This window comes from Megalops cyprinoides, chromosome 15 (assembly GCF_013368585.1).
Source record: "Megalops cyprinoides isolate fMegCyp1 chromosome 15, fMegCyp1.pri, whole genome shotgun sequence".
Classification (NCBI taxonomy): domain Eukaryota; kingdom Metazoa; phylum Chordata; class Actinopteri; order Elopiformes; family Megalopidae; genus Megalops; species Megalops cyprinoides.
In genome coordinates, this window is record NC_050597.1 from 14,812,324 (window position 1) to 14,836,206 (window position 23,883).

General features: G+C 39.1%; 1 protein-coding gene across 1 annotated transcript in view; it reads right to left on the reverse strand.

The window, feature by feature from the left end:
• Positions 1 to 23,883, reverse strand: part of eys (eyes shut homolog) — a 266,508-nt gene that overhangs the window by 71,509 nt on the left and 171,116 nt on the right. The window contains exons 35-37 of the mRNA XM_036547241.1: positions 23,155 to 23,217; positions 16,923 to 17,113; positions 1,629 to 1,805 (exon numbers count right to left, since the gene is read on the reverse strand). Coding sequence (XP_036403134.1) covers positions 1,629 to 1,805; positions 16,923 to 17,113; positions 23,155 to 23,217 — 431 coding nt within the window. The remainder of the gene's footprint in view (positions 1 to 1,628; positions 1,806 to 16,922; positions 17,114 to 23,154; positions 23,218 to 23,883) is intronic.

Here is a 23,883-nt window from a genome sequence, read left to right on the forward strand (position 1 = left end):
TCTTTACGCAGATGTCTGCAAATGATTTCCATTAGAATTCTAGATGTATATCTGAAAACACCCCAAATCTATGGTGTTCAGTTCTGATTTTACGTGTTATACCGATGTTGTTCTAGTCATGAGACAAAGAACCATTTAAGAGGCACTTATAACATTTCTGGACAATCCCATCCAATGTAATTAATTAGTACTGACATGCATCACAGTCCTGTGGGTATGGCAGTCAGAACATGCAATGTGAAACATGATCAGCCATTAAGAGATGCTGAAATATTTAAAGACAGAGAACATAAAGCCAGAACAGTGCTACCAAACTCCACACTGTTGTTCATTTGGATTGTCCTATTCTCGCATGCAACCCCATCTGCCTACCCAAAAAAGCCACCCCACATCAAATACTAAGACTTCACAGCAGTTGTTGATGTGAGTGTATTGATATTTACAAATATGGAAAGTGTCTTCATAAAACCTGGCTGTGAAAATAGATTCCTACATTCAATGGCATGAAAAAGGCATGTCCTCCCCAAACAATGTAGACAACGTAATGAAGTACAGATAATAGTTCATGCAGAAACAACTGGAAATGAACATCACAGACATTTTCAAAAAGAGCTGAATGGATTAGCTTTTTCAATATATTGATATATTGTGAACTGCTACATGCTGCAAAGTGCTGCACAATTAAGAACAGTGGACTGACATTTGATAAACTGCACATTTGATTGCAAAATGCCAGCTGCAACTACTTTTTGTAGTTGGCTGACTTTTTATCTTACCAACATTTACCCATTAATTGAGATAAAAGCCAAGAGGTCAGACAGCAGAAACAATATCAAGAAGTCAGACAAATTAATATACAATTTCAAAGACGTACAGGAGAAAATAAGCAATAATATCAAGGGCAGCAGTGTGGGGGAGTGGTAAGGGGCAGGGTTCATAACTGAAAGGTTGCTGGTTTGATTTCCCTCTGGGACACTGCTACTGTATCCTTGGACAAGGCAGTTAACAGTTAATTTCCTCTGTAAATATCCATCTGTATAAATGTATGACACGTAAAACTAACCTATGTAATTTGCTCTGGATAAGAGCATCTGCTAAATAATGTAAAACTGTGTTGTACTATTTCCACAGTGTGTTTACTAATGTGAAGTAGCTTTGTGCTTACAGTGTTCCATGATGAGGAACTTTGCACTGCTTAAGCAGAGTAATAAAGGGTGTGGGGGGGGGGGGGGGGGGGGCATATATTGCAACACAGAGGTTCAGAAATTGTATGAATGCTCCAGTGGAACTGAAAAAGGATAAAGGGGCTTCATTTTGGGGAAATGAGCTTTTGATATTCTGCAATTTTTAAGTGTATTACAGAACATTACAGACAGTAAAATGTTCAGCACTTTGAAAATTGAGTAACTCGAGTGGGTGGCTTTGCTAGCCTCCCTGAAGATAAAAACATAGCACGCTTTTTTTCCTTAGTCCTCTCCTCAACTGACTTCTAAATCACACACATGGGGAACAAGAGACACTGTCTAAACACAGATGCACTGCTTTTAGGAGTTTCAGGGATCAACAGGCAAAAGGAAGTAAAAGTGTCTAAATAAGCCTTTAAAAAAGCAAGGGGTGCTTGTACTTACTGTAAAGGATGGTGCCCTGGGAGGCGTTCGATTTCACGGTCAAATAAAGTGTAACTACATCCTCTGCTTCTGGGAAAAATGGGACGTCTGCATCTCCGTCATACTCCAGCAGAGAGGTGAGAGAGGGCAGCTCCAGGTAAGACATCCCATTGAAAGATGGGAAAAATACAGTGGTGTCTAAAATGGAAAATTAAACAGCAGACTTACAAGGTGATTCAGTCTAAGCATGCTCATGATAGGTTCAAATAGAACCATTTGAGTTTTCAGTACTGTCAGCCATTCTCATTCTAGCAGAAACTTTTTGCAAGAAGAGAATAGTATAAGCAATGGAAAAAAATAGAAATTTCCATAAATTCGAGAGAGAGAAAGCCAACAAAGTTTTGCAATTTAATTGAACTGCACCCTCGGTGACATACAAGAATAATTTTCCTCCATGCTTTTATATCGCCTCAGACATTAATGAAAGCCATCAGAATGAATGTTTTGACACTTAATTACACAGATTATAAAGTAAGAAATTCAGTCATGGCAATACAGAGAGAAAGAGAACAAAAACAATAGAAATTATTCATGCTTAATGTTTTTTTTCTTCTCCACATTATTTCTAAATGCCATTCTTTAACACATCACTTAGAAAATAAACTATTGGTGTTAGTTGCATTTTGAGCAACAAGATGCAGACCTGGGGCAAAATTTGAAAATATTCTGTTGTGTTCTGTTGGGCTTGTCATAGTAAATTCCCAAGCCCTCATTAATTACAAATGCAAGATCATCAACAAAAGCCATACTGCAGCAAAACATTCTGTCACAATAAGGAGAACCAGAAATAATTTCATAGAGTATAGACAAGACACCCTTACAGGGGATAATCAGTCTTTAAACATCTGCAATAGAATATTTATGAACAGGTATACTGCTAATCAACCAACAGCAGTTATTGGCACTAAATTAGCTATGTTTAATCACTGAAATACCCCGCATGCTTTTATTTATGATCACTTACTGTCCAATTTTTTTGGGGGGACTCAGAATAATATGGAGGATGACATTTTATCACCATACTGCGAACAGACCTCTGGCAAAATGAATTAAATAAATGGCTGAGCTCACTCAGACTTTGCAAAAAATTAACATACATTTCAGGACTTTCTGGCAAAACAGTCCCCAAAGCAGATTGTAAAGTAATACCCTCATTGCTCAAACTATGGACACTTTTATATAATTCTCTCTTCAGTTCCTCAAGTCCCTTCTCTTGACTACTTTGTTTTCCGAATCTGATTCAAGATGGCAGTAATAAGACTAATACTACACTAATAATCAGTAAACTGACTTTTAATTAGAAGTATTACTGGAGTTTCATGGAGCTGATTTCAAAAGGAAATGAGTAGTTTCACAACAGAGGAGCTGTTCCTGAAAGCAGCAGTATGGTCTCTCAAGGTCTGGTCTCAGTTCATGTAAGTCCTTCAGTCAAAATGAGGTGAAAATGTTTTGTAGCATCAAACAACAATTAAATCATTGAAGACTTTGTTGGCTGCATAGAATCTTCACAAGTAGTGTGGCTTGTCTACCTCAAAGAGCCACTAATCCAATGATCTGAAATAAATCAGGGCAGTTAGCAATGCATTCTTTCTTGCTTCCTTTGATCAAGCAGCATTTATGGAATGGCCATGCCATGTTGACCTTTGCTGTCACCTTTGTTTGAAAATAGGTCAGCAGTGGACACAAAAAGGTTCACAAATCAAGCTGTGAATAAGGGGAACAACCACAATCAATAGAAATCACTCAGACAGAGACAAAGTATAGCCCGCAACACCCACAGGCTATATGTTTCCTGAGCACTTGACTGTCAACCTCCATGCTAGGTAGACTGAGAGTGATGAGAACATTCAATCTATTCACTATGTGCTTTGTCCTGAATTCTGCATAAGACATTTAAGCCCTGTGCTTACACAAAAATTTTCATTAATTTCAGTGACCACCATACTATTGAAGAGTTGTCAATATTAAAAAAACAACATATTTACTTGTTTAAATTATTTGTTACTAAAAGAACTGTCTCCCGTAGTGTCAATACTGATGCAAACAATGTAAGAAAACATATAAGTATGTTATTTATTTGGCAGACCCGGTCACCCAGAACAGTTTGCAAGGTCTTCCTGGCAATGCTATCTAAGACACTAATATCATTTTGGAGGGATAAGATTAAATTGTTAGTCACCAAGACCTGTGCAAACATCTCCGTATCCCTTGAGGATGATATATTTCCCTGTAGATTTTCCACTTTTGCACCCTGCTTCAGTTGACCTTCGTTACTTTTCACAAGCACGCACTGCTGTTGCGAGGGTCCCTCTCTGCCTGCAAATATACGTGATTTAAGCAGTTTTTTCTCCCCTTCTGTCGGACTTGGCAAAAAACGGCCACACACATTGCAGGGGCTACATTTTTAATAAAACGTCCTTTAAATCACATTTACAACTTTCTATCCAATCAATAGGGTATTTTATAGTCTGTGGCAGAATTATCAGCAGCCAGGCAGCAGGAGTATGAGAGATACGGGGAGGGAATGGGGACGCACTTTCGGTCTGAGACGTTAAACCCCCTACCCCCTACCTCCACCCCTACCCTGGCCATCCGGGGATTTTCCTGCCAATTTTAACAATGAGCGATCTCGCTCTGGTCCACAGTGAATTTATGAAGAGTGCAGGCACTGGTAATGAGGCAATCTAAGAGGTCATGATCAATACAGAACAAGTCTGAGGAATTTCCTGCTCTGCTGCTCTGCTGGCTCACTGCACATTTTCCTATTCCTCCCTCATTTAAGTCTCTGACTAATTTTTGTGATCACTTAGCTTTCAATTTAAGGCTTACATACTCTGCAAACTTTTTTTTGTCAAGGTCCGCGACCTCCGCTGTCTTCCCTGATAAAACAATTTATCACACATTAATGTTTTTGCACTCACAGCTAAATTGGCTTTATTTGAACACAAGCATTTTTTTTCCCCCTTGCACATATCTGGATGCAAACAAAAACTGAACTGAGAGTGAAAATGACTGAACAAACAAAATAAATAACACAGAAGAGCAGAGGGACATCCCCTTGATTAGGAGGGAGGAGGAACATGGCTGGTAGAGTTACTAGTTTGGTACTGGGCTTTTGACTTAATTGAAGCAGATGTGAGAGCAGCTCAGATGTCACCAACGAAGACCACAGACAGTGATGTGCATACAGAGACTCTGTCAGCATATAAATAGCCTCTAGACTTAAGCTTGATGCAGTCAGAGCTGCTGCTGTTGTTGTCCATGAGTTTTGTAAGGTGTGTCAACAGTAGTGAACATTTAACTAGGATGGTCCTGTACTCTCAATAATAGACTTTCAGATGGCCCCTGACCAGGGGCAGCCCTTTAATTCAGCAGAAAACAGAGCTCAGCCAGGAGGCTAGAACTGGAGGGCAGCTGTGCCAGTGTGACCAGCTGAGACAATAAAGATGTACAGAAGGCAAATGTTCAGTCATTTTCAAATGTGAAATCCATAAGAAGCTATGCCCTCAAGCACTTTTCATAGTTAATGGACACACAATGCTATCCTATTTTTATCAGGAAACTGGCAACTATGTACACATTCCAATAATCTTGGGAAACCCAAACAACCAGGTGCATGATACAGGGTTTGTCATATTTCTCAGCACTTTCCCCTGGTAAGGTTTAGAGATTCTTCACTAGGAGAGCAGCCTCAGGGTTTGCACCCCTCCCTTGGAACACCTGTGCTTCCCAAGAGCATGCCCTGGTGAATGAATATCACAAACATGTCTTTCACCAAAACACAACCACCGGGAATGGCTCATTAATACGGGTCAAGTTATCTATAAAAGATGCAAATAGAGACAATCAGTCTTGTGGCAACGGGAAACTGTGGATTCGGCACAAGTCTCCTTCCACAGTGCATACGAGAGGCTCATAGGAATTATTTAATACCTCGTCTGCTTGATTATGTGATATTTCCCGTGGGGGAATACAAATGAGCCAGCCCTGAAAATAGGACCCCTGTTGCTTTGCCACAGTGCCTAGGGAGACACATGGCATTTCAGAGGATTACTTAATTATCGGCGAATTAGCACTCGCTGCACAAATGGAGGTGAGGACGCCGAGAAGGAGAGCGGTGCGGGGGTTGGGGGTGTGGGTGTATTTGTGCTGGTCTTTTTCAGGCAATTTTTGTGATGGGGAGTCACATCTTTTTTTTTCCCCCTGTGTTTCGCTTGCTCTGAATGACAGATTGCCTGGGAGGAGCTGAGGACAGAGCCCTAGTGGATATAGCAGTCGGTGTTTTATAGTTTATTCCCCCTTGGTAATGAGACGGATGCTTTGGTTTGTCTTTGACAACTGGGACCTGTGCTGGCAGTGGACAAAAAATATTTCTGTCATCACTTGAATAACAGCAAAGTAATAACAAGTATAATAAATTATTTACTTTGTAAACACCCTCTATACAGTTGTTTACAATGCATATATTACATAATGCTGTTTTCCATTTATATCATATTTACTGTAGCAATTTACCTTGCACAAGGGTACAACAGCAGTGCCCGCTCAACTGTGCCATTCTATGATTACTATAAGTGAACAGTGAGACCACGTTCAGGTGAACCATCTGCTTGGTGTGTAACATGTCTCTTCACTTAATTTATCAACTCATTTGACACTTTATATTGATGGTTGGATGCCATATCATCAATGTCAATTTAATGTGATCATATTGTGTAGGGTAACTGTCCTGCAAACAAATCAACTAAAAAAGACAAAACAGTGATTTGCGAGACTCTCAAAGTCTGAATTTAACTGAAGCCATTGTATCATTAGCAGGCTGAAAGCCACATCACTGACTAATTATTAGGTGAACTGGCAGTTACAGCATGACGGAATTTAGTTCACTCAAAGACTTCAGCTAAGAAGTAGAGCGAGAAGGCTTCACAGCCAGTAGGCCATCACGGATTGATGTGATACCACACACTGTTCTTTGATCATAGGTTACACAAACATTTTTCATTCTCCTAGAACTACAACACGGCTCAAATCCACCTGCAAACACCCTGTAAAATGGATTTACCTAAATGTATTTTGTTAGCTTTCCCATTTCATATCCAAAAATCTAGGTCAATTATCCTGCTATCATCAAACATCCTGTTATCCTGTTAAGCAAGACTCATTCTGAGGAGAAAAATACTATGTAGGTCAATTATGTATGCTTTAAACAGCACACCTCCACAAACATGAGCAAGACGATCCTCTAACACCTGTTTATCAAACAACAAGGCAATAAAGATTGAGAGCAAAACCTGCGTTGCTGATTATTTTCAAAAGATACTGGTCAAAACCTTGAACAGAGAAAGGGAGTCTTTATTTGGTTTCAGCATCAATGCTGTCCTCATAGACTGTGGCAAAGCAAAGGTATTTGTATTTTCTAAAAACATTCTGAGAGACAGGGGTTATATCTGATGCTCAAAATGTTGAAAAATGATTGTTTGGGTAGCAACCACTGACATCTATTGTACTAGTCGCCTGGTCATGTTTGATCAAGATTTATAAAAAACAATATACAGGGGTCATGTATGGTTTTGAGTTCCATGTTTCCTGTATTATCTTGTATGTGCATTAAGAGATTTTTTGGTATTTTCCTTCAGTTAGTTTGACAGAATTTTTCATTTTTCACAGTTTTATTTCCAAGTTCAAAATTATTTTGCTGCATTTCATCGATGAAAGTTTAAGGCTCTTGGAGATTATGTTGTTGAGTTCATGAGATTTGGAGTTACTTTCCATTAGGATTCACGGATAGGCAGTCTCTAGTTCTTGGCTTCAAGATTATTTTGCGACTATGATTGTTTTTTCTTCTTTTTATTGGAAGAATATTAGGTTATATTTCCACATTTAATTAAGGATTCTCATTGCTCCTTTATAAAATCTGTAAATCCACTGTCCTAGTGTAGGGAAGAGTGAAAATGGCATTTCAGATGGCAAAAACAGAAACGGGTGCATGATCAGAAATTGTGATTGGATACTCATTATCTTCAGATATTCTAGAATGTAAGCTGTTATTAGTCAAAAAGCAGTCAATCCGGGAGAAGGTTTTATGGATTGGAGAGTAGTATGAGTGTTCCCTGTCTGGATTATTTACGTGCCATATGTCACTTAGTTCTGAATCATTCATATGTTGCTTTATGATTCTAGATGATTGAGTTGATTTGGATGTGATGCGTGAGAGTGTTCTATTCCACGGTGATCTACAGGTTGAAGTTTAAAACAGTATTGAAATCACCATTAATTATTATAGTTGAGAAAGATAAGAAAGTAATTATTTAGGTCACAAAGGTTTACAGCTATGATATTCCCTGTACCCATACAGCTATTTGCTATTATGAAGTCTGAGACGGAGCTGGATTAGAATTGGGAATTATTGCCTGTAATGGCTGACCCTATTTTCTCTGTATTAAAAAATGAATTTTTGGTCTGGTCAATACAGTTTTGGTTGGAGTTTGCCATGCTCTGCCTGTGAGAGATGCTTCTCCTTCATTGAACATATGCCTGATTCCTTCCAGAGAGTTCAGAAATGTTGTACTTTTGGCTGATGAGTTGGTGCGATGGATGATCTATGTGATAATTTGGAACTCGAGGTGCATAAAAGAGTTTGAGTCTATTATTATTTGAATGACTCACAAAACTCCATATGTAGCCGAAATGATGTGATTTAGGGGGATAGGCAGGCTACAGATACAAGGCTGTGAAAAGAAATGACAAGATCAGTGTGGGGCAACATGGAAGAACTTGTGGAAAATGAGGAAGCAAGCGGAGTAGGCAGGGGGTGTGGTAAACTGCTGGGGTTCCAAAATATGTTTAGGGGAGTGAAGTGAGTGAAGAAAGTTGTTGGATGATGTGGTGGAATTAGATCTTGTGGGCATATGGGAGAGAGATTTATGTAAAAGGAGAAGACATGGTTTGTGGGGTCACTGATGTGAGTAGATGTGAGACACAGACATAGGGAAGATAAAATCAGATTCGGGGGGCTGATAGGAATAAGAAGCTCAGATGATCATACTGGTGCAAATTAACCTGAAGAGTAGTGATTAGGTAAGATTCTTTATAGAAAGAAATTAAAACTGCTGAAAAAAATGAGTGTATGGCTGTCTATACAAAGTAACCTCAGTCACAATGATTTTCAGATTAACAGCACCTTATTTCATTTGATGCATGAAACAAAATTAATGGTTCTCTGTTCCATAGCTAAGCAATCTAAAGGTGATCATTGTCACAATATGGAATTACCCATCTAAACTGAAGATTTCTTGTAGTATTTGTTTGCGTTCATCTCCAATGGAGCATGGTAAGTCTTGTAAATGAGTATAACTGATACCATAAGCAAACTAGCAAGATAGCTTGTTAACTTAAGATGTGCTAGTAGAAGGTATTACCAAAGTGAAACCACAGCACTGGTGTTAGAAATGCCTGCATTTTCATTTTTCCTGAATCATAAAGTTAGTGATGTGAGAATTTGTTGCTAGCCATTCTACCACGTATCTAGCCATTTTCAAGTTTTTTCTGTTTTTGCAAGTTATTTCCCAGTGAACTGGCTAGCTGCGTAACTAAACCGCTAATCTGCTCAGTGAAGGGGTCTCTGCATGTGCAGAGCAGGCCCATACAAAAAAATGTATACATTTAAAATGTATTTTAAAGATATATTTTATATTTCAGTTTATCAATACATTTATAATATGTAATATAATAAGTATTTACATTCTGGTATACTACAATATGTTTCTGGTTTGCATTAATATATATTAATTGTATTTGCATATTAAATATACTTGTTGGCAAAACAGCATCATTTATTTTCATATGGGGATGCTTGGCCAGCTTCCAGAAAGAGTTTGCAAAAACATAACTGTGAAATTATTACTGTTGTTACAGATTGAAATCAGTGTTGCGAGTGTTGTAGTGAAATTGGAACAATATTACAAACAGCAGTAGGCACACATTCCAAGAGCTGCAGTAATACAGACAGCAAGCCTGATTTTTTTTCCCCAGCTTGCTCTTTGCAGTGGGGTTTTTATGGACACATATTGCATAACTGACTAAAACAAAGACAGAATACAAACACTTCCCCTGAACAGATACAAAGTGTTTTTTCTTTCTTTTCTCTTTTTAGACCATATTCATTTTCCCCTCCTTCAGTTCATGACAGTTGTGTTGATTATTCATGTTTTTGGCACTGCTTGAATTTTGCCAAACACCACTATGAGAGCTAAAATTGACCCTGCAGACACTGAGCCTGTGAACCCAGCTAACACTGAGAAAGCTGCTGAAAGGCCCTTTGCTGCAAAATACATTCATTCAACAGTATGTATGCATTTTGGACTCCCTGAATGTAACTTACCTGTTGGTGGTTTAACACAAGATTTTCCTTTGCAACCATGAAGTACCACACAGAAATACAGTAATAGACCCAGTCATAATTCTCCCATGAACACACCAAGACATACCTTTTGGCAGAAACATAGTTCAGGCTCCCCTTCCAGACCAACACAGCCTCTTGAATGGCTTAAGGCTAAGCTTGCAACATTTGATGGGAAGGAGGACCGGAACACTTTCATACTTCCCTTGGAGACCCTGGAGGTCAAGCTGACTGGCTGCATGAATATTAATAAACATTAATAAGCTTTTGCCAAGAGGGGCTCAAACAAACACATGACGCTGCCAGTTGGCACATCTGTGCAGCTTAAATCCATCAAAAGAAAATGAATAATGACCTGCAAGCTAAGGCCCTGCCATGTAGGAGATTTACTGTCTGTGTGAGAAAGCACAACTGAAAAAGTCCTTTTGTCTGCCTTCATGGGACTTCTTGTCTGAGCTCCGAGGTCAGCGAAGGAATAAAGTCCTACACCATGACCATTTAGTTAAAGTCATCCAAGAGGTGATACCTACATGGATGAAATGACTGTGGCATAAGCAAATGGATCAGCAGACATCCTGTTGCAACACACCGCCTGCAACACAGCACCTACTAACAACACAGCCCTACTAACATCCGCACTGAAAGTACAGAATCTGCTGAACAGGATCAACGTGGACACAATTCTGCTGAGTCTAAACAAGAACCAACACATACAGTGAAGAAACATCAATCAGTTTCCCAGCATGGCCCAGTGGAGTAAAAAGTCATGCCACACCTACTGGGACTAAAACACAGTGGGTGAGCAGTACCCCCACAAGCTCACTATCAAGAGTGACAGAAAAAACTAAAACAAACTAACAAAATGTCCCTGAAATTTAATCTTAAGTATATGTTGTCTTATGTTTAGTAAGTTGATATTTTCAAGAACTACACTACTTACTATATTGAAGAAAAGGTTTTTGAACCTGGACATTTATATTAATACATTGTAATATAGTTATTCTAGCATTGCACATAATGACATACTGAGATAAACAAATACACAGGTAAAAAGGAAAATGTTACCAGTAAAGCTACTACAGTACATGATGAAGGCCCCAGATGAGACTCCCTATTGGGGAGTGTTATGGTTTCCATTTGTGCAGTTCCATAGTAAGTATTTTGGATGGGACAGAAATTTAGCACAGTGGTAAGGAGCAGGACTTGTAACTGAAAGTTTGCTGGTTCGGTTCCCCGCAGTGACATTGCTGTTGTACCCTTGGCAAGGTACTTAACCCAGAATTGCCTCAGTAAATATCCAGCTGTATAAATGGGTAATATGCAAAAACTATAACCAATGAATATAACCTCTGGATAAGAGCATCTGCTAAATGCCAATAATGTAATGTAATATAATGAATATTTCCTGTTGCATCCTGTGTAAGGTAACTGCAACAGCTTTTAGTGCCTTTTAAATGGGGCCAATGTTCTTATGTATTTATTGAATCTAGAGGCTGTGTAAATATGATTAAGCTTCTGCATCTGTGAGGTTACCAGCAAGAGACAACTGAAATGGTAATAGAATCAAATCTGAAGTGAGATAACTTACTTAAAATAAGATGAACAGCATATAAGATATTCAAATTGTATTTTGAACAGTCTGGTAAAAATTTATTTTAATTACTAGGAAAACTACTAAATGAACTACAGCACCAATTATGTATATATAACTTTTACTTAACTGAAATCTGCAACTGATACTGCAATATGTGTGACACATTTCGTGACATGACACCAATGAATGTTCAATCTGAGGTAAATATTAAAGAATATGCCTCTGGCTTATCCCCCAGTTTCATTGTTAGCATATCCCACCTGGCTGAGAGCTTGCCTACAGTTCAATGGTGGTGCTGGCCAATCTGCATGTCATACAGAAAACAGAATGTTTTGGTAAATGTCCCTGCTCCTAATTCAGTCTGGATCCATCATACTTGCGGCTGGGAGCACATCCGAGCATCCCCCAGTGTCCCCCAGGAAAAAGGGGGGATTTGAATAACTGGCGGAAAACTGCTGAGGAGCAAATAAAAGCGCTTCATCACAGTGACAGCTTGTCATTACCGCCTTGCTGAAATTACACTTTTCAGACCTTCTTCTTTCTAATTTCATATTTTCATATCCACACAACTCACAAACTCACCAATGGGCAAATAGGAAGACGCAGATGCAAATGTTCCATTGAAGTGTCTTGGGGAGGTTGGGGGTTGGAGTTGTGGTTTGGGAAGGGACAGAACATTGCTTAATGTTTCTCACATTTTCTGACTCTGCCCACAGCAAATTCTAATTCTAATTTTATATCACACTTTGCCTTTGTTCAGGGGAAAAATGGTTTATGTCTGGAAAATTCAAAAGTACAGAGGTGTACTGTGGGTTGGTTGAATTTAGTATTACCTTTCTAAAATGACAAAAAAGGTCCATTCTGTCTCAATGTCAGCATGATTTAATGCTTGATACCCAACTGTCCTTATCCTCTCAGGTTGCAGCAGTCAGTTGGGTGTTCAGATTATTTTTTGTACAACAGCTGAAGGATCTGCCCCTACCTCACTATGTATTCTACGCATCTCCTAGTTCAAGCCCTGGTCCTCTCACGCATGGACTACTGTAACTCCCTCTTTTCTTGTCTTCGTGTATGTGCCATCAAATCCCTGAAACTAATCCAGAATGCAGCTGCACAATTTGTCTACAACCTCCCTAAATGCAGTCAAGTTGTACCCCTCCTCACCTCACTTCGTTGGCTTACTGTCATCGCTTGCATCAAGTTCAAAAGCTTGGTTCTGGCATATAGGACAGTGAAGGGGAGAGCCCCTTCATACCTACTGCCCAGATCACTATGCTCTGCAACCATGGGGCAATTACCTGTCCTATCCCAACGGGGTTGCTCCTCTTGGACCCGATCGCTGCCTGCACTCTTCCCTCAGTGGTGGAATGAACTTCCCACGGGGGTCAGAACAGCAGAATTACGGGCCATCTTCCAACACAGACCGAAGTTCCTGCTATTCAGACTGCATCTCAGTTCCACCTCAATACCTGTCCCCTAACACCTGCTGTCTTTCTTTTTTTTTGTGCTGGAAGTCGCTCTGGATAAGAGCTTTTGCTAAACGAATGCAATATAATGTAATGTGAATCTACTGTTCGAAACTTAACAGGTCAACAGGCCAGTCTCATTTCCAGCAAATGGTTCCAAACTCAGGAGTGACTTGGAGGTGAACCAGAATCCACTTAGGTCAACACCCTAAGGAACTCCTAAGGGGATAAAGGCCAGTAGAACACTTTATCTCTGCAGCTGGGGTAGAAAATTAACCTAAAGCCCCAAGACATTGAAAGCAAGCTGCTCTAGCTTTTAGAACAGGCAAGGTTCTGCATTGAAATACAAAGTCTTTGAGTACATATCGCCCTTTGAGAGTTGTTCATGGCTATATTTAGAGAAACTTCAACTTCAGAGGAGAAGTTGTTAATTTTCACAGAATTTTTTAAGTTAAAGTTGATTACACAGCAGAACCCCACGAGGGAACTTTGGCTCCTTGCTGGCATGTGAGAGAAGGGCTGGTATGTGTGTTGTGTGATTGGTTTGTTATCAAACATCTGTTTATCAGCTGGGTGTGGTAGTGATCAGCTCATGAAAAGAGCATCAGCATCCCTCTGACTGACTTCAGAATCGGCAGGTGTTGCCACTCGGGTGCCAAGACTTCTTGTTTGTTGGAATCCTTTTTCCTCTTCAAATTCCTTGCTGTAAGTGGTGAAATTACAGCCTTAGTAGGTGTTCATGTGAAGGTGCCATAAACCAAGGCAGGGGTGCATGACCACAATTCGATTCCTTGAGTCAAAGGCACTTGGGTTACTAAAACCTTACAGGCTGGACATAAATGAGTTTTTGTGCTTTAAATTGAATATGATAATCAAACAAAGAAAAGAATTAGAGACTGGCTATCAAATCAAATTAAATCTAATTTCAATTACAGTTAATGTGTACTTCTGAAAATGCAACACAAATGTACATTTGAAGATAGAATACAATTTATGGTTTCATTTTATTCAACATTTACAATATACAGTAGTAATCCAGGGGATTGGTAAGGGCTGACAGTATCTCAAGACAAGAATACAAGTCTCTACAGATAAATCGACAACAGCCCTGAGTCTATATCCTACATTGCAGCAGTTTGAGGAGTCTCAAATATTTTATGCTCTGTAAACCTGCAGCCTATTAAGACAGGAAATTAAATCTTGGAGTGGATGGTTATGGATGGAATGCCAATGAAAACAGTGTTACTTCCACAGAATAAGGTAATTAGTAAGTTCTGCAACACATATTTAAACCCATAAGAATACAAGCAATGTATCCATCCATGGGACATATATATCTAGTGTCATAATGCTGTATTATTAATTGTGGAGTCAAAGTAAAGCTTTGACTCTAAGTATTGGTATAGTAATCATTACCTCCATTCCTAAAGTAATAACAGGCCTCTGACTCCAATACTTTAAGAAGCCATCTCTTTTGAGTGATCTTGTGCCTGATATTACAATAGTAAAAAAAGAACATTTTTGCCATCTCCTTTCTAGCCCTCATCAGCTTTTCATTTTTAACTGCACTGTAAAACCATAGCTGGTCCAAATTTATAAATAAATCGATGTCCCTTGCTCCTCCAGCCATGACACCCTTCCACAGGTTATGATCTGCGTGGATGCATTCAGAGGAAATGGCCTGTAGTTTTGTCATTTCTAGTACTTAAGAACATGATCTCTGTTCATTGGCCCTCCACATTTGCTTGGTTCTGCTGCACGGTCTAGCAGTTAGCAGTAGCTGCCTTTGAATAGGATGCTCTCATTCAATATCTCTGTGCTTTAACTTTTAATGAGTTCTAGGTGAGTTAGGCTACTTTACAAAGACTACAGAAATGCTGTTCTGCTGTAACTGCCTGGTCCAAAGATAGCAGCTAATCCATGTTCACAGCCACACTAGTGTACATTCCTAATTATTTTAAAATTCCAAAAGATGTTTCCTTTTTGTTAATAATATTTAGCCATGATGTAAATTTGTCACTGGCTAGCACAAGGTTCTATCAGTAAAGTCATTTACTACTGTGCTAGCACACTTTTGTTTCAGTGATTGGGTTTGTGTTTATATTGTCATCTTATTATCAATTCTGCAATTTGCACCATTCCGTGAATGCTCACTACTAGCTAGCCAATGTTATTAATTTGCAAATACAATACATTTACAAAACCATCAACTCAGATCCGACATTGTATTTTCTTTGACATCACAAGCTAGTGAGCGAAGTAAGCTAGAAATGGAAGAAAGGCAATTTCATTTGTTATTGCAAACTTTTTGCAAACTTGTGTAAGGAAACCTGTACATGGCATACTGTATTCGTAGCTAACAGCTAACTTATTTCAATGTAACAGAACTCGGATCCAGTTCTTTTAAGTCTTATTTCCTGCTCTCTACACATTAATGCCTACAATGTGACACACATTGTATACATTGCAACCTTATTACTCTATCAGGGCTTGAACCTGGCACTGAGGTAAACTGTGGAGAGCATGGACAGTGTGTCTTCACAGCAAAACCCTTCAGCATTAAGTAGCTACTGAAATGGATGATCAGGATATTCTCTTTCCTCAATAAACCCCACCTTTTTCTATAAATCCCACATACATTTACCACGTTGCAATACTGATCAATACTGATAAATTATGATGTCTACATTTCAAAGAAGTGCCTGGCATAGCACAAAAACACAGACAAAACAAGTGAAGTGATTAATTACTTATTTATACTAAACAGATTTGAATCTTAATTCAAATTACTCAGCAAATTATTTATTCAGTTTTAATTATGCTTATGAATATCACTAAATGCAAATGTAAGCAGAAAAATAAGTTTTAAAGATGGTTATTTTGGTACAAAAGTGAAATATAGAGGCAGGAAAGGGATTAGGCATCCATATAAATATTAAGTTTATAAATTTGATTATTATAGTCACTTCTGCTTCTTCAGCACCAAGTAATGAGCTTGTGACCTAACCACCACACCCCCACCTCCCTTTTTTTTTGGCGACTTGGCCATTTTACCGACAGTGCGACTCGCAGGGACATAGTGTCGCAGTGAATCCTACTCAGCAGTTGGTGTGTGAGCAGTTCTCTGCCAGAGGCTTGGCCAGGTGGATGTCAGTTGTGATCAGGGAACAGTTTTCTCTGATGCTGTCTGGAAGCAGTCACTCCCCACTCCCCTGCTGACAGGGTTCAATCTCTATATCACAAGCATACAGCGGAGAGAACATGCAGTGCAAGTCCACATGGTAAAGTCGTGCATCACACAAGCGATCGTGGGCAGTGACAGATAGGAGCATATAGTGGAGGTCCTCTATCCACACATACAGACCTTTAATTAGACGCAGCACATATGACTGTACTTGTGAGTTGGAAGGCATGCTGACAAATACCACCCTGAATTTCTTTACTCTATCTGTCTGTCTCTTTCTGAAGAAAGACACTTATCAGCCACTTCTGTAGGCCCCAGACCTGACTTGTCACATAATGAATATTTGGCAGGACCACCTCTGATTCATGGCCATATCATGATAATCCGCATAATAACACTGAAAGTAAGGAATGCCAATTAGAATTTGAGACTTTCCCTCATAAAACACAGATCCCACAGATCCACTACATTTTTGACATGAACTCTTAAAATGTACAGCACTGTAAATGAATAGTTCAGTAGTTGAGGTAAATTGAATTTCTTGAAATGGTTTTGGTTCTGGTCAACACACCCTCTACTGGGAATGGTGAGGATGGGGAGTGGGAAGCCCTACCTTTCTGGCAGAGTGGCCCAGTGAAGTGCAGGGGGCAGTCGCACTGGAAGGATGCAGCCCCGCTCGGCAGCTGCAGCGGCCGGCACGTCCCCCCATTCTGGCACGGCTCATCGTGACAGGAGTCTGCGGGCTGAGCCAGAGCTGGCGTGGGTGCCATGGTGGGCGTGTACATTCCGCCAACAGCCCTGGTGCTCGGTGCCCATTCACTCATCACAGGAGCTGTCGAGGTCTCTGCATGCTCGGGCTGCCTGAAACGACATGGGGTGGCAATAAATGTCATTCTCTATGCAGAGAGTAAGAGGCCAATGACAGAAGCTATTGTCACTGCTCCCTCTCTGAGTGGCAGTTTTCGCTACATCGCCATGACCTTTAGCGGTAAACAAACCAACTCACGGGGTGAGAAAGCACAGTGGAATGTCATGAGGAAATGAGGGATGGCTTCCTGGCATATTTATAGGACTAAAAAAGATCTTGGTTTACCATTTGATTTAGATTAACTGTAATTTCCTCCAAATGAATGACACCTAAATGTTGTTAGCAGTTTTCCTTACAGTGCTCATTTCATGTGTGTAGACCTAAACAAATTGTAATGTGTGGGAAAAGTCAAACATTTAAGAATGGGTCCCATTGAAATAAGTTTATTTGGATGTACCAAGTCCATGGCCGCTATAATTGAACCAATAAAAGACCTTTCACTTTTATGCATAATCTCTCTAGGTGGCTTTGAAGCATGCAATGATTAAGATACATAAACATTAATTTTATGCTACAGCTTAGCTTGTTTAAATAGCTGTTTTCACTTACATATTTACACAACACAACCCATCCATGTATATTTGTGAAGAAATGCTGCGGTGGGATAAAATCCAGTGAATATCCAAATCTTTGAAGAGATACAAAATTGAAAATTCAAAGGAAAAAAAAATACTTGTATGCTATATGTAAATGCTTGTTAACAATGATAATTTCCTCTTTTACAGCTGAAATTATATCACGTAGAGTAGCAAGGGTAGGGCAATAATCATACTTGGATTAATGACTTGAAGGCACAGCAGGTAAATGAATGGATGATGAATCTATGGCACAAGTGAGTAAACATTACCCACTTTCTGGAATTCACAATTGGCACACACTACCCTCATCCTTGTTGCAGCTGTTTGTTATACAAAGGTCAGCTGTAAGGCTACATTCTATCCTTGTTGTAACATTTATGGCTTTGCATGGTTGTGCTAATGAGATGAATTTGTTTCCTCTGCCAAGTGGTGACAGTTTACAGGTGCAATGCAGGGAATCAGAGCCTCATTAAAAGCTTTACACCAAACCAATATTCAACCGCTACCCAACACACACCTACAGTCATATACAGCTTCCTGCCAACAAAACAACCATATTCAACAGAGCAAAACAACAAATCTTTCACCCAACACATCTCAAACAGAAGAACTTCATTCAAGTGTTTCATGAAACACATATGACTTAGTCACTTCCTGATCCATGAAATATCCATACATACATACATGTATAGACTACATATTACATACTACTGAGGTTATTGATTAGTTGGGGAGCACAATTTAAATATACTGACTGCTGGAAAGCACTGGGGCACAATCTTAATCAAAATATGGAGACAACGCTACTATTCTCAAACTGTGTCAGTCCATAACCTTTATTCTCTTTCTGTTGTGTAACAGAAATGCATGTATATTTGTTTATAAGCAGCACGTGTCTTTGCTTATTTTCCATTATTTAAAACGGTCAGAGATTGCCCGTCCTTCCAAATCAGTTGTATCGATTGTGAATAGTTAAACTACTGTGTGGCAATCTCAACAGAGTCTGCATTGATCGTTCATTTGCGCCCCTGCCTGCTGCCTCCCGTTCTCAAGAAATTACCACGCCATACAGCACAAAAATCAACAACAGCGAAGCAATTGCAAAGCTTAGGGTGAAATACAGATGCAGTGGGGTTTACAACCAAAAGTACAGAGTGAGAGGCTGGACAGCATGCTACACTGTGAATAACACCAAACCACAATTTCAGATGTGGTTCATTGACTGCTCTCATCAGAGCAGGGACTAGGGTTGCCATAACAAATACGGGTCTTACACCTGCATTACCCTTCAGTAGTGGACTTACTGTATCTAAAGATGTAACATAAAAATGCCCACATACTTGGTTGTGAGAAGTCCTATCCATACCATACATAATCACATCAAGGAAACTGTAATGGCTTCAACCATTAAATTTATAATTTATATCTCTCACCGTGCAACCTAACTTGTGCAATGCATACCTCTGTTCCTGCGACATGATTGGCAGTTCGTGATTCATTTCTGTGGATGCTATTGAAACATGGAAAGTAATTATATTGAACATTTAGCAAACATTTGTTATATTTTTTCAGAGGGAAATTATATCATGATAATTATTATCGTTTTATCGCTCAGCCCTACTTTTGAATAAAACAGACCTGTTATTATGAAAGAATTTCAATCATCAGTGCTGTCAGGCATATTGTAGAAGCGCATTCTCTGTTTGGGTAGTGGACAGACGGGCTGAGGGAGAGCAGCAGGGTTTCCTTCGATCTCATACAGATCGCCCTGTCTTAATAGTCTAATCTGTAATATTTCTCTCCTATAGATTTGCACTGAATTGATTCTGTACTGTACTTTGTGTGGACAAATCTTGGATAATCGATTTTTTTTGGTAAAACAATAACAAATGCAATACACTCTAAACAGCTAAAATTAGCACAAAACACCACTGCCCCAGTGCTTTGGCATGGAACATAGAATACAGCCACATGCTTGATAGACCTGACAGCTTGCAACCTGTTTTTCAAATACAATAAAAGCACAACAGATAAAAAATTTAGCAAAGGTGTGTTTTCTTTTATAGCAGCCTACTAATGTTTCTATATTCCACTGGGTTTATCTGTCAAAATGCAAAAGCTTATGGTACAAGTAGTAGTGTTTTGCCTTCTTCTCCTGAGATACGAAACCACTGGAACTCACATGTGTACTGTTATACTTGTCTTTATCTTGTGTGTGTGTGTGTGTGTGTGAGAGCATACATGGATTATACCCACACAAACAGAGTAACCCATATATGATCACATGCACACACTTGTAACATTGTTATACTTTCTTCTGTCTCCTGTGTGCCTGTGAGCATACATAGATTACTCTGTTTGTGTCAGTGTTTCCTCCTTTCCAGGAGATCATATTTAACTTCATCATAAGTACACATTCCTTCTTTTACTAGTGCTGTACGATACCATTTTCAGAGGTCAGGGATGGCTTCACCTTTGCAATTCTATGTTGCATTTTGAAGTGTTTTATCTGCGCAAACTCCGACAACCCTTTAAACTCATGTACTTTCTAAGAATTTCAGAGAAAAACGGATGACATAAACCTTTTGGAACAAACAAATTACCGAGTGTAATAAAAAAATGCTTGTTGAAACAAGGATTACTATATAACTGTGTAAAGGGGCATATTAAACAATTTTATATGATTTCTAGCACTATTCAAATTTATGCATTTCTCAACATATCCATTATTCATTAATCTCAGACAGAAAAAGGTCAGCATATATCAGTGAATATATTCTCCCTATTAGGAAGACATAGAGGGTTTATTTCTCATTCTGAAGGGTTGTGTGCGCTACATGTCCCAGAAGCCATAAGTTCTAGGGGTTGCCTTCTATGCCTTGAATCCTAAGTAAAAAAAAAACCAATGGTCCTTTGACCTGCTCTCTGTAGGAATGCACCCATACTGGATTCCGATAGCCCAACTGCATTTTATGATTCCAGTATTTCAGGAAGTTATCTCCTTTTCCCTGGTTATCTCTGTCTCTCTGTAGCTTCACCCAGGAAACACTCAACTACATACCCATGTACTCAGTCTGTCTCCATAGATTTGTTTGTTTACATAAGTACAATATATGCTTAATATAGCATCTGGAAATAAACTTCCAGTAAGGGTATTACTATTACTTTTTACAGCCAAAAGAAGAAGCTTTTATCATTTCTTCAAAATAACTCGCTAGCACAGTAGGGCTGAGATGCCCATGGATATTCCATGGTTTCATACCATTGTTACTTATAGTGGAGTGACAGTACAAGGAGCACTTGCATGGACATTCACTGTCAGCAGAAACAAAACTATTTGATATGAGCCGGGTGATACATTCAACTCACAGGCTGTTGCTTTCACTTTTCAGACTCCTGAATGCTTGCTCTTCACTCATCAGCTGTTTGAAACAAACCACATCTGCAGAGATGTTTGGTTGTTTGGAAGGGGACATGAGGTTAGCTCTCTGGCTGATATTCCCTCACTGCTGTTTGTCTCCATAGCTACCTCATTTGTTTCCTGCTGCATGCAGTGCTGCAGGCTGCTAGTTAGCTTAACTTAACTTTTCATAACTCATCACTCATGACTCCACTTTACTCAAAGTCTCAAGGTTCACTCTCCTTATTGGCTAATATTAAATGTATTTCTCTTATTTGTCACCACACCACTCAGGTCTTGTCAACACCTACCTCAAAGAGCACCACAACCGGGATTCAACATAATTCACAACGGAGAGTACTGTATTGAGTTTAAAGTCTAATGGTTCTTTTAATCTTGATTCAGTGGATGACATAACTTTTAAACTTTTAAAACAAAAGTCCAGAAAAAAAATCACTTCTACATCTCATATCCTGGCATTAGGATGCTAGGAGTTGAAATGAACTCCTAGCACCAACATTCTCCTAGCACCATCGCAAATTAATTACATCAGGGACTTTTACTGGAAATTCCAATGTTAATGTTTGGGGTAAAAAAACCTAATGTTTTTAGACAAGTTCAACCTAGTTGAACAGTTTATTAAATAAAATGCTTTAAAGATCTGTTCGCAATTAAGATTTGGTTCCTAATTCCTTTAAACTGTGTAAAATTAATGTTACCCAGAGAAGTACTGACTAAGGTCACATGAATGAAAGGTTTGCTACTTTTTTCATCACCATTTGCACAAGGGCACTTTTTATGTAATAAAAGCCATATTTTTTGCTATGGTTCATAAAGCTCATTCTATTCGGTGGAGTTTTTAGATCTATACAGTAATGTGCCAGTTTGATTCTTCAGACTCATGTAGCTGTGTCAAGCTCAGAGTCTACTGTTTGCTTGCAGGTGCAGTAGTAAACATTTTGTTTCTGTAATCACAGCTATCGGCTTTACTGACTTAGCCTCTAACTTTGTTTTTCCTCAGGGTTTATAATTACTAGGAAAAAAGACATTAAAGTAAGAAAATTAAAGTACGAAATTAAGTTCTTAAATCACGTTGGTTAACGTGAATCAAAGCTACACATACTTTGTTGGAAAAAATGAATTGTCCTCAATTTTGAAGTAACAGAGAAAATGAGATCATAAGTACAGCAAATTGACACCATTTGGCATCACACAGACTATACAACAAACAACTCACATTTTTGATCAGACATAGTGATGTGTGACAGTGTAAAGGGATTTCAGATGGCAGGATACCAATGGCATGAAAGCTGAGATTCAATTAATTTGCCTTTGCACTGTCTGTATTCAGAGTCATGTACAAGTTTATTTATTTATTTATTTTCATGGGAATCTGTGCTGTGAAAACCAGAGCCAAGGTATTTTTGGAAAATGAAAGAAATGAAAGAGCACTGAAACAGGCTGTATCTCACAAGAAATCATGATGGGTTTTGACTTTTCTTCAGGCAGTGAATGAGTCAGGCATCAAGCCAAACTGTGCCATACTTTATCCCAGCATTAACCAAACCAGAGTCAAGTGTCATCTCAACACCTGCCACCCTGACCTCTGCAAAGCGCCACCCCAACTCCATCACCCTCTCCTCATCACAAGCAAAGAGGCAAAATGCAATGCCTTTCTGTTGCTATGGGAGTGCACAAGTAGGACAACAGTCCAACAGCAATAAAAAATATAATTCAATATGTTCATCACAACAAAGAGACCTATTTTATACTGCGATATTTTACAATAAAATTGTCATTTCAGTCCAAAATTACCTTTGGTCAAACTGGTTCTGCATGAAAAATTGCCTGTGATTGAGATGACTGTGTCACTTAAAATTAACTGGGTATCTGCAGCTCTGCACAGAACGTAAGAAAAAAAGTAGGCACAGAAAACAGATCATGGCACCAAATTCAAAAACAGCTGTTCTTGCTGTTCAGCTCTACTTATGATTCTTACTTTGTAAACACCCACTGATTGTGAGTGGAAGAACTGAGTCTTTTACCATGGAAACATTGTGATCTACTTTACAAGGAAGATTTGATCGGCTAGTATGTGGTAGCGTATAATTTTTACTGTGAACACCGAACAAAACTCTGATATCATATGACATTATCTTTGCTTGATTTGCCTTGTAGCTGCTCTTGACATTTCATTTCTGTAAATTCCACAGTAACTATAAAAGTAATCCAGGAAATGGTAAAATGAATCGCTCCACATAATACAGAGTGTGAGTGAGTAAGGGCTCTAGTACATGAAGCTGTCCTGCCACTGAGATCAATGCAAAGTCACAAGTCAATGTAAAATGATAGCATGAAATTAACAGAAAACAACAAGACACAACTTGTCAAAATTGTATATTTAGAATCCTTAACACTAGTCAGGCATTCCTGCACAAAGTCAAAAGCAAGACAAACATCTGCATGGATAATGAAGTGGAGAAGCTGGTGGACCTGATTAAAAACTGGAACTCCAAGGTTTATCTAAGATAATGACCCCCTCAGAAACGTCTTGAGATGAATGTGCATGCAAACGAACTTGCGTGCACATGCCTGTGTGGCATACTTTGTGCCACAGTTTTGGTGAATGGATTCGGCAGAAAGTGTGTATATGAGCTGGACTGGTTTGATTTGCATCTTCGGTGCCATCTCATTGACAGAATTATCTTCCTTGTTTAGAAACGTCTTT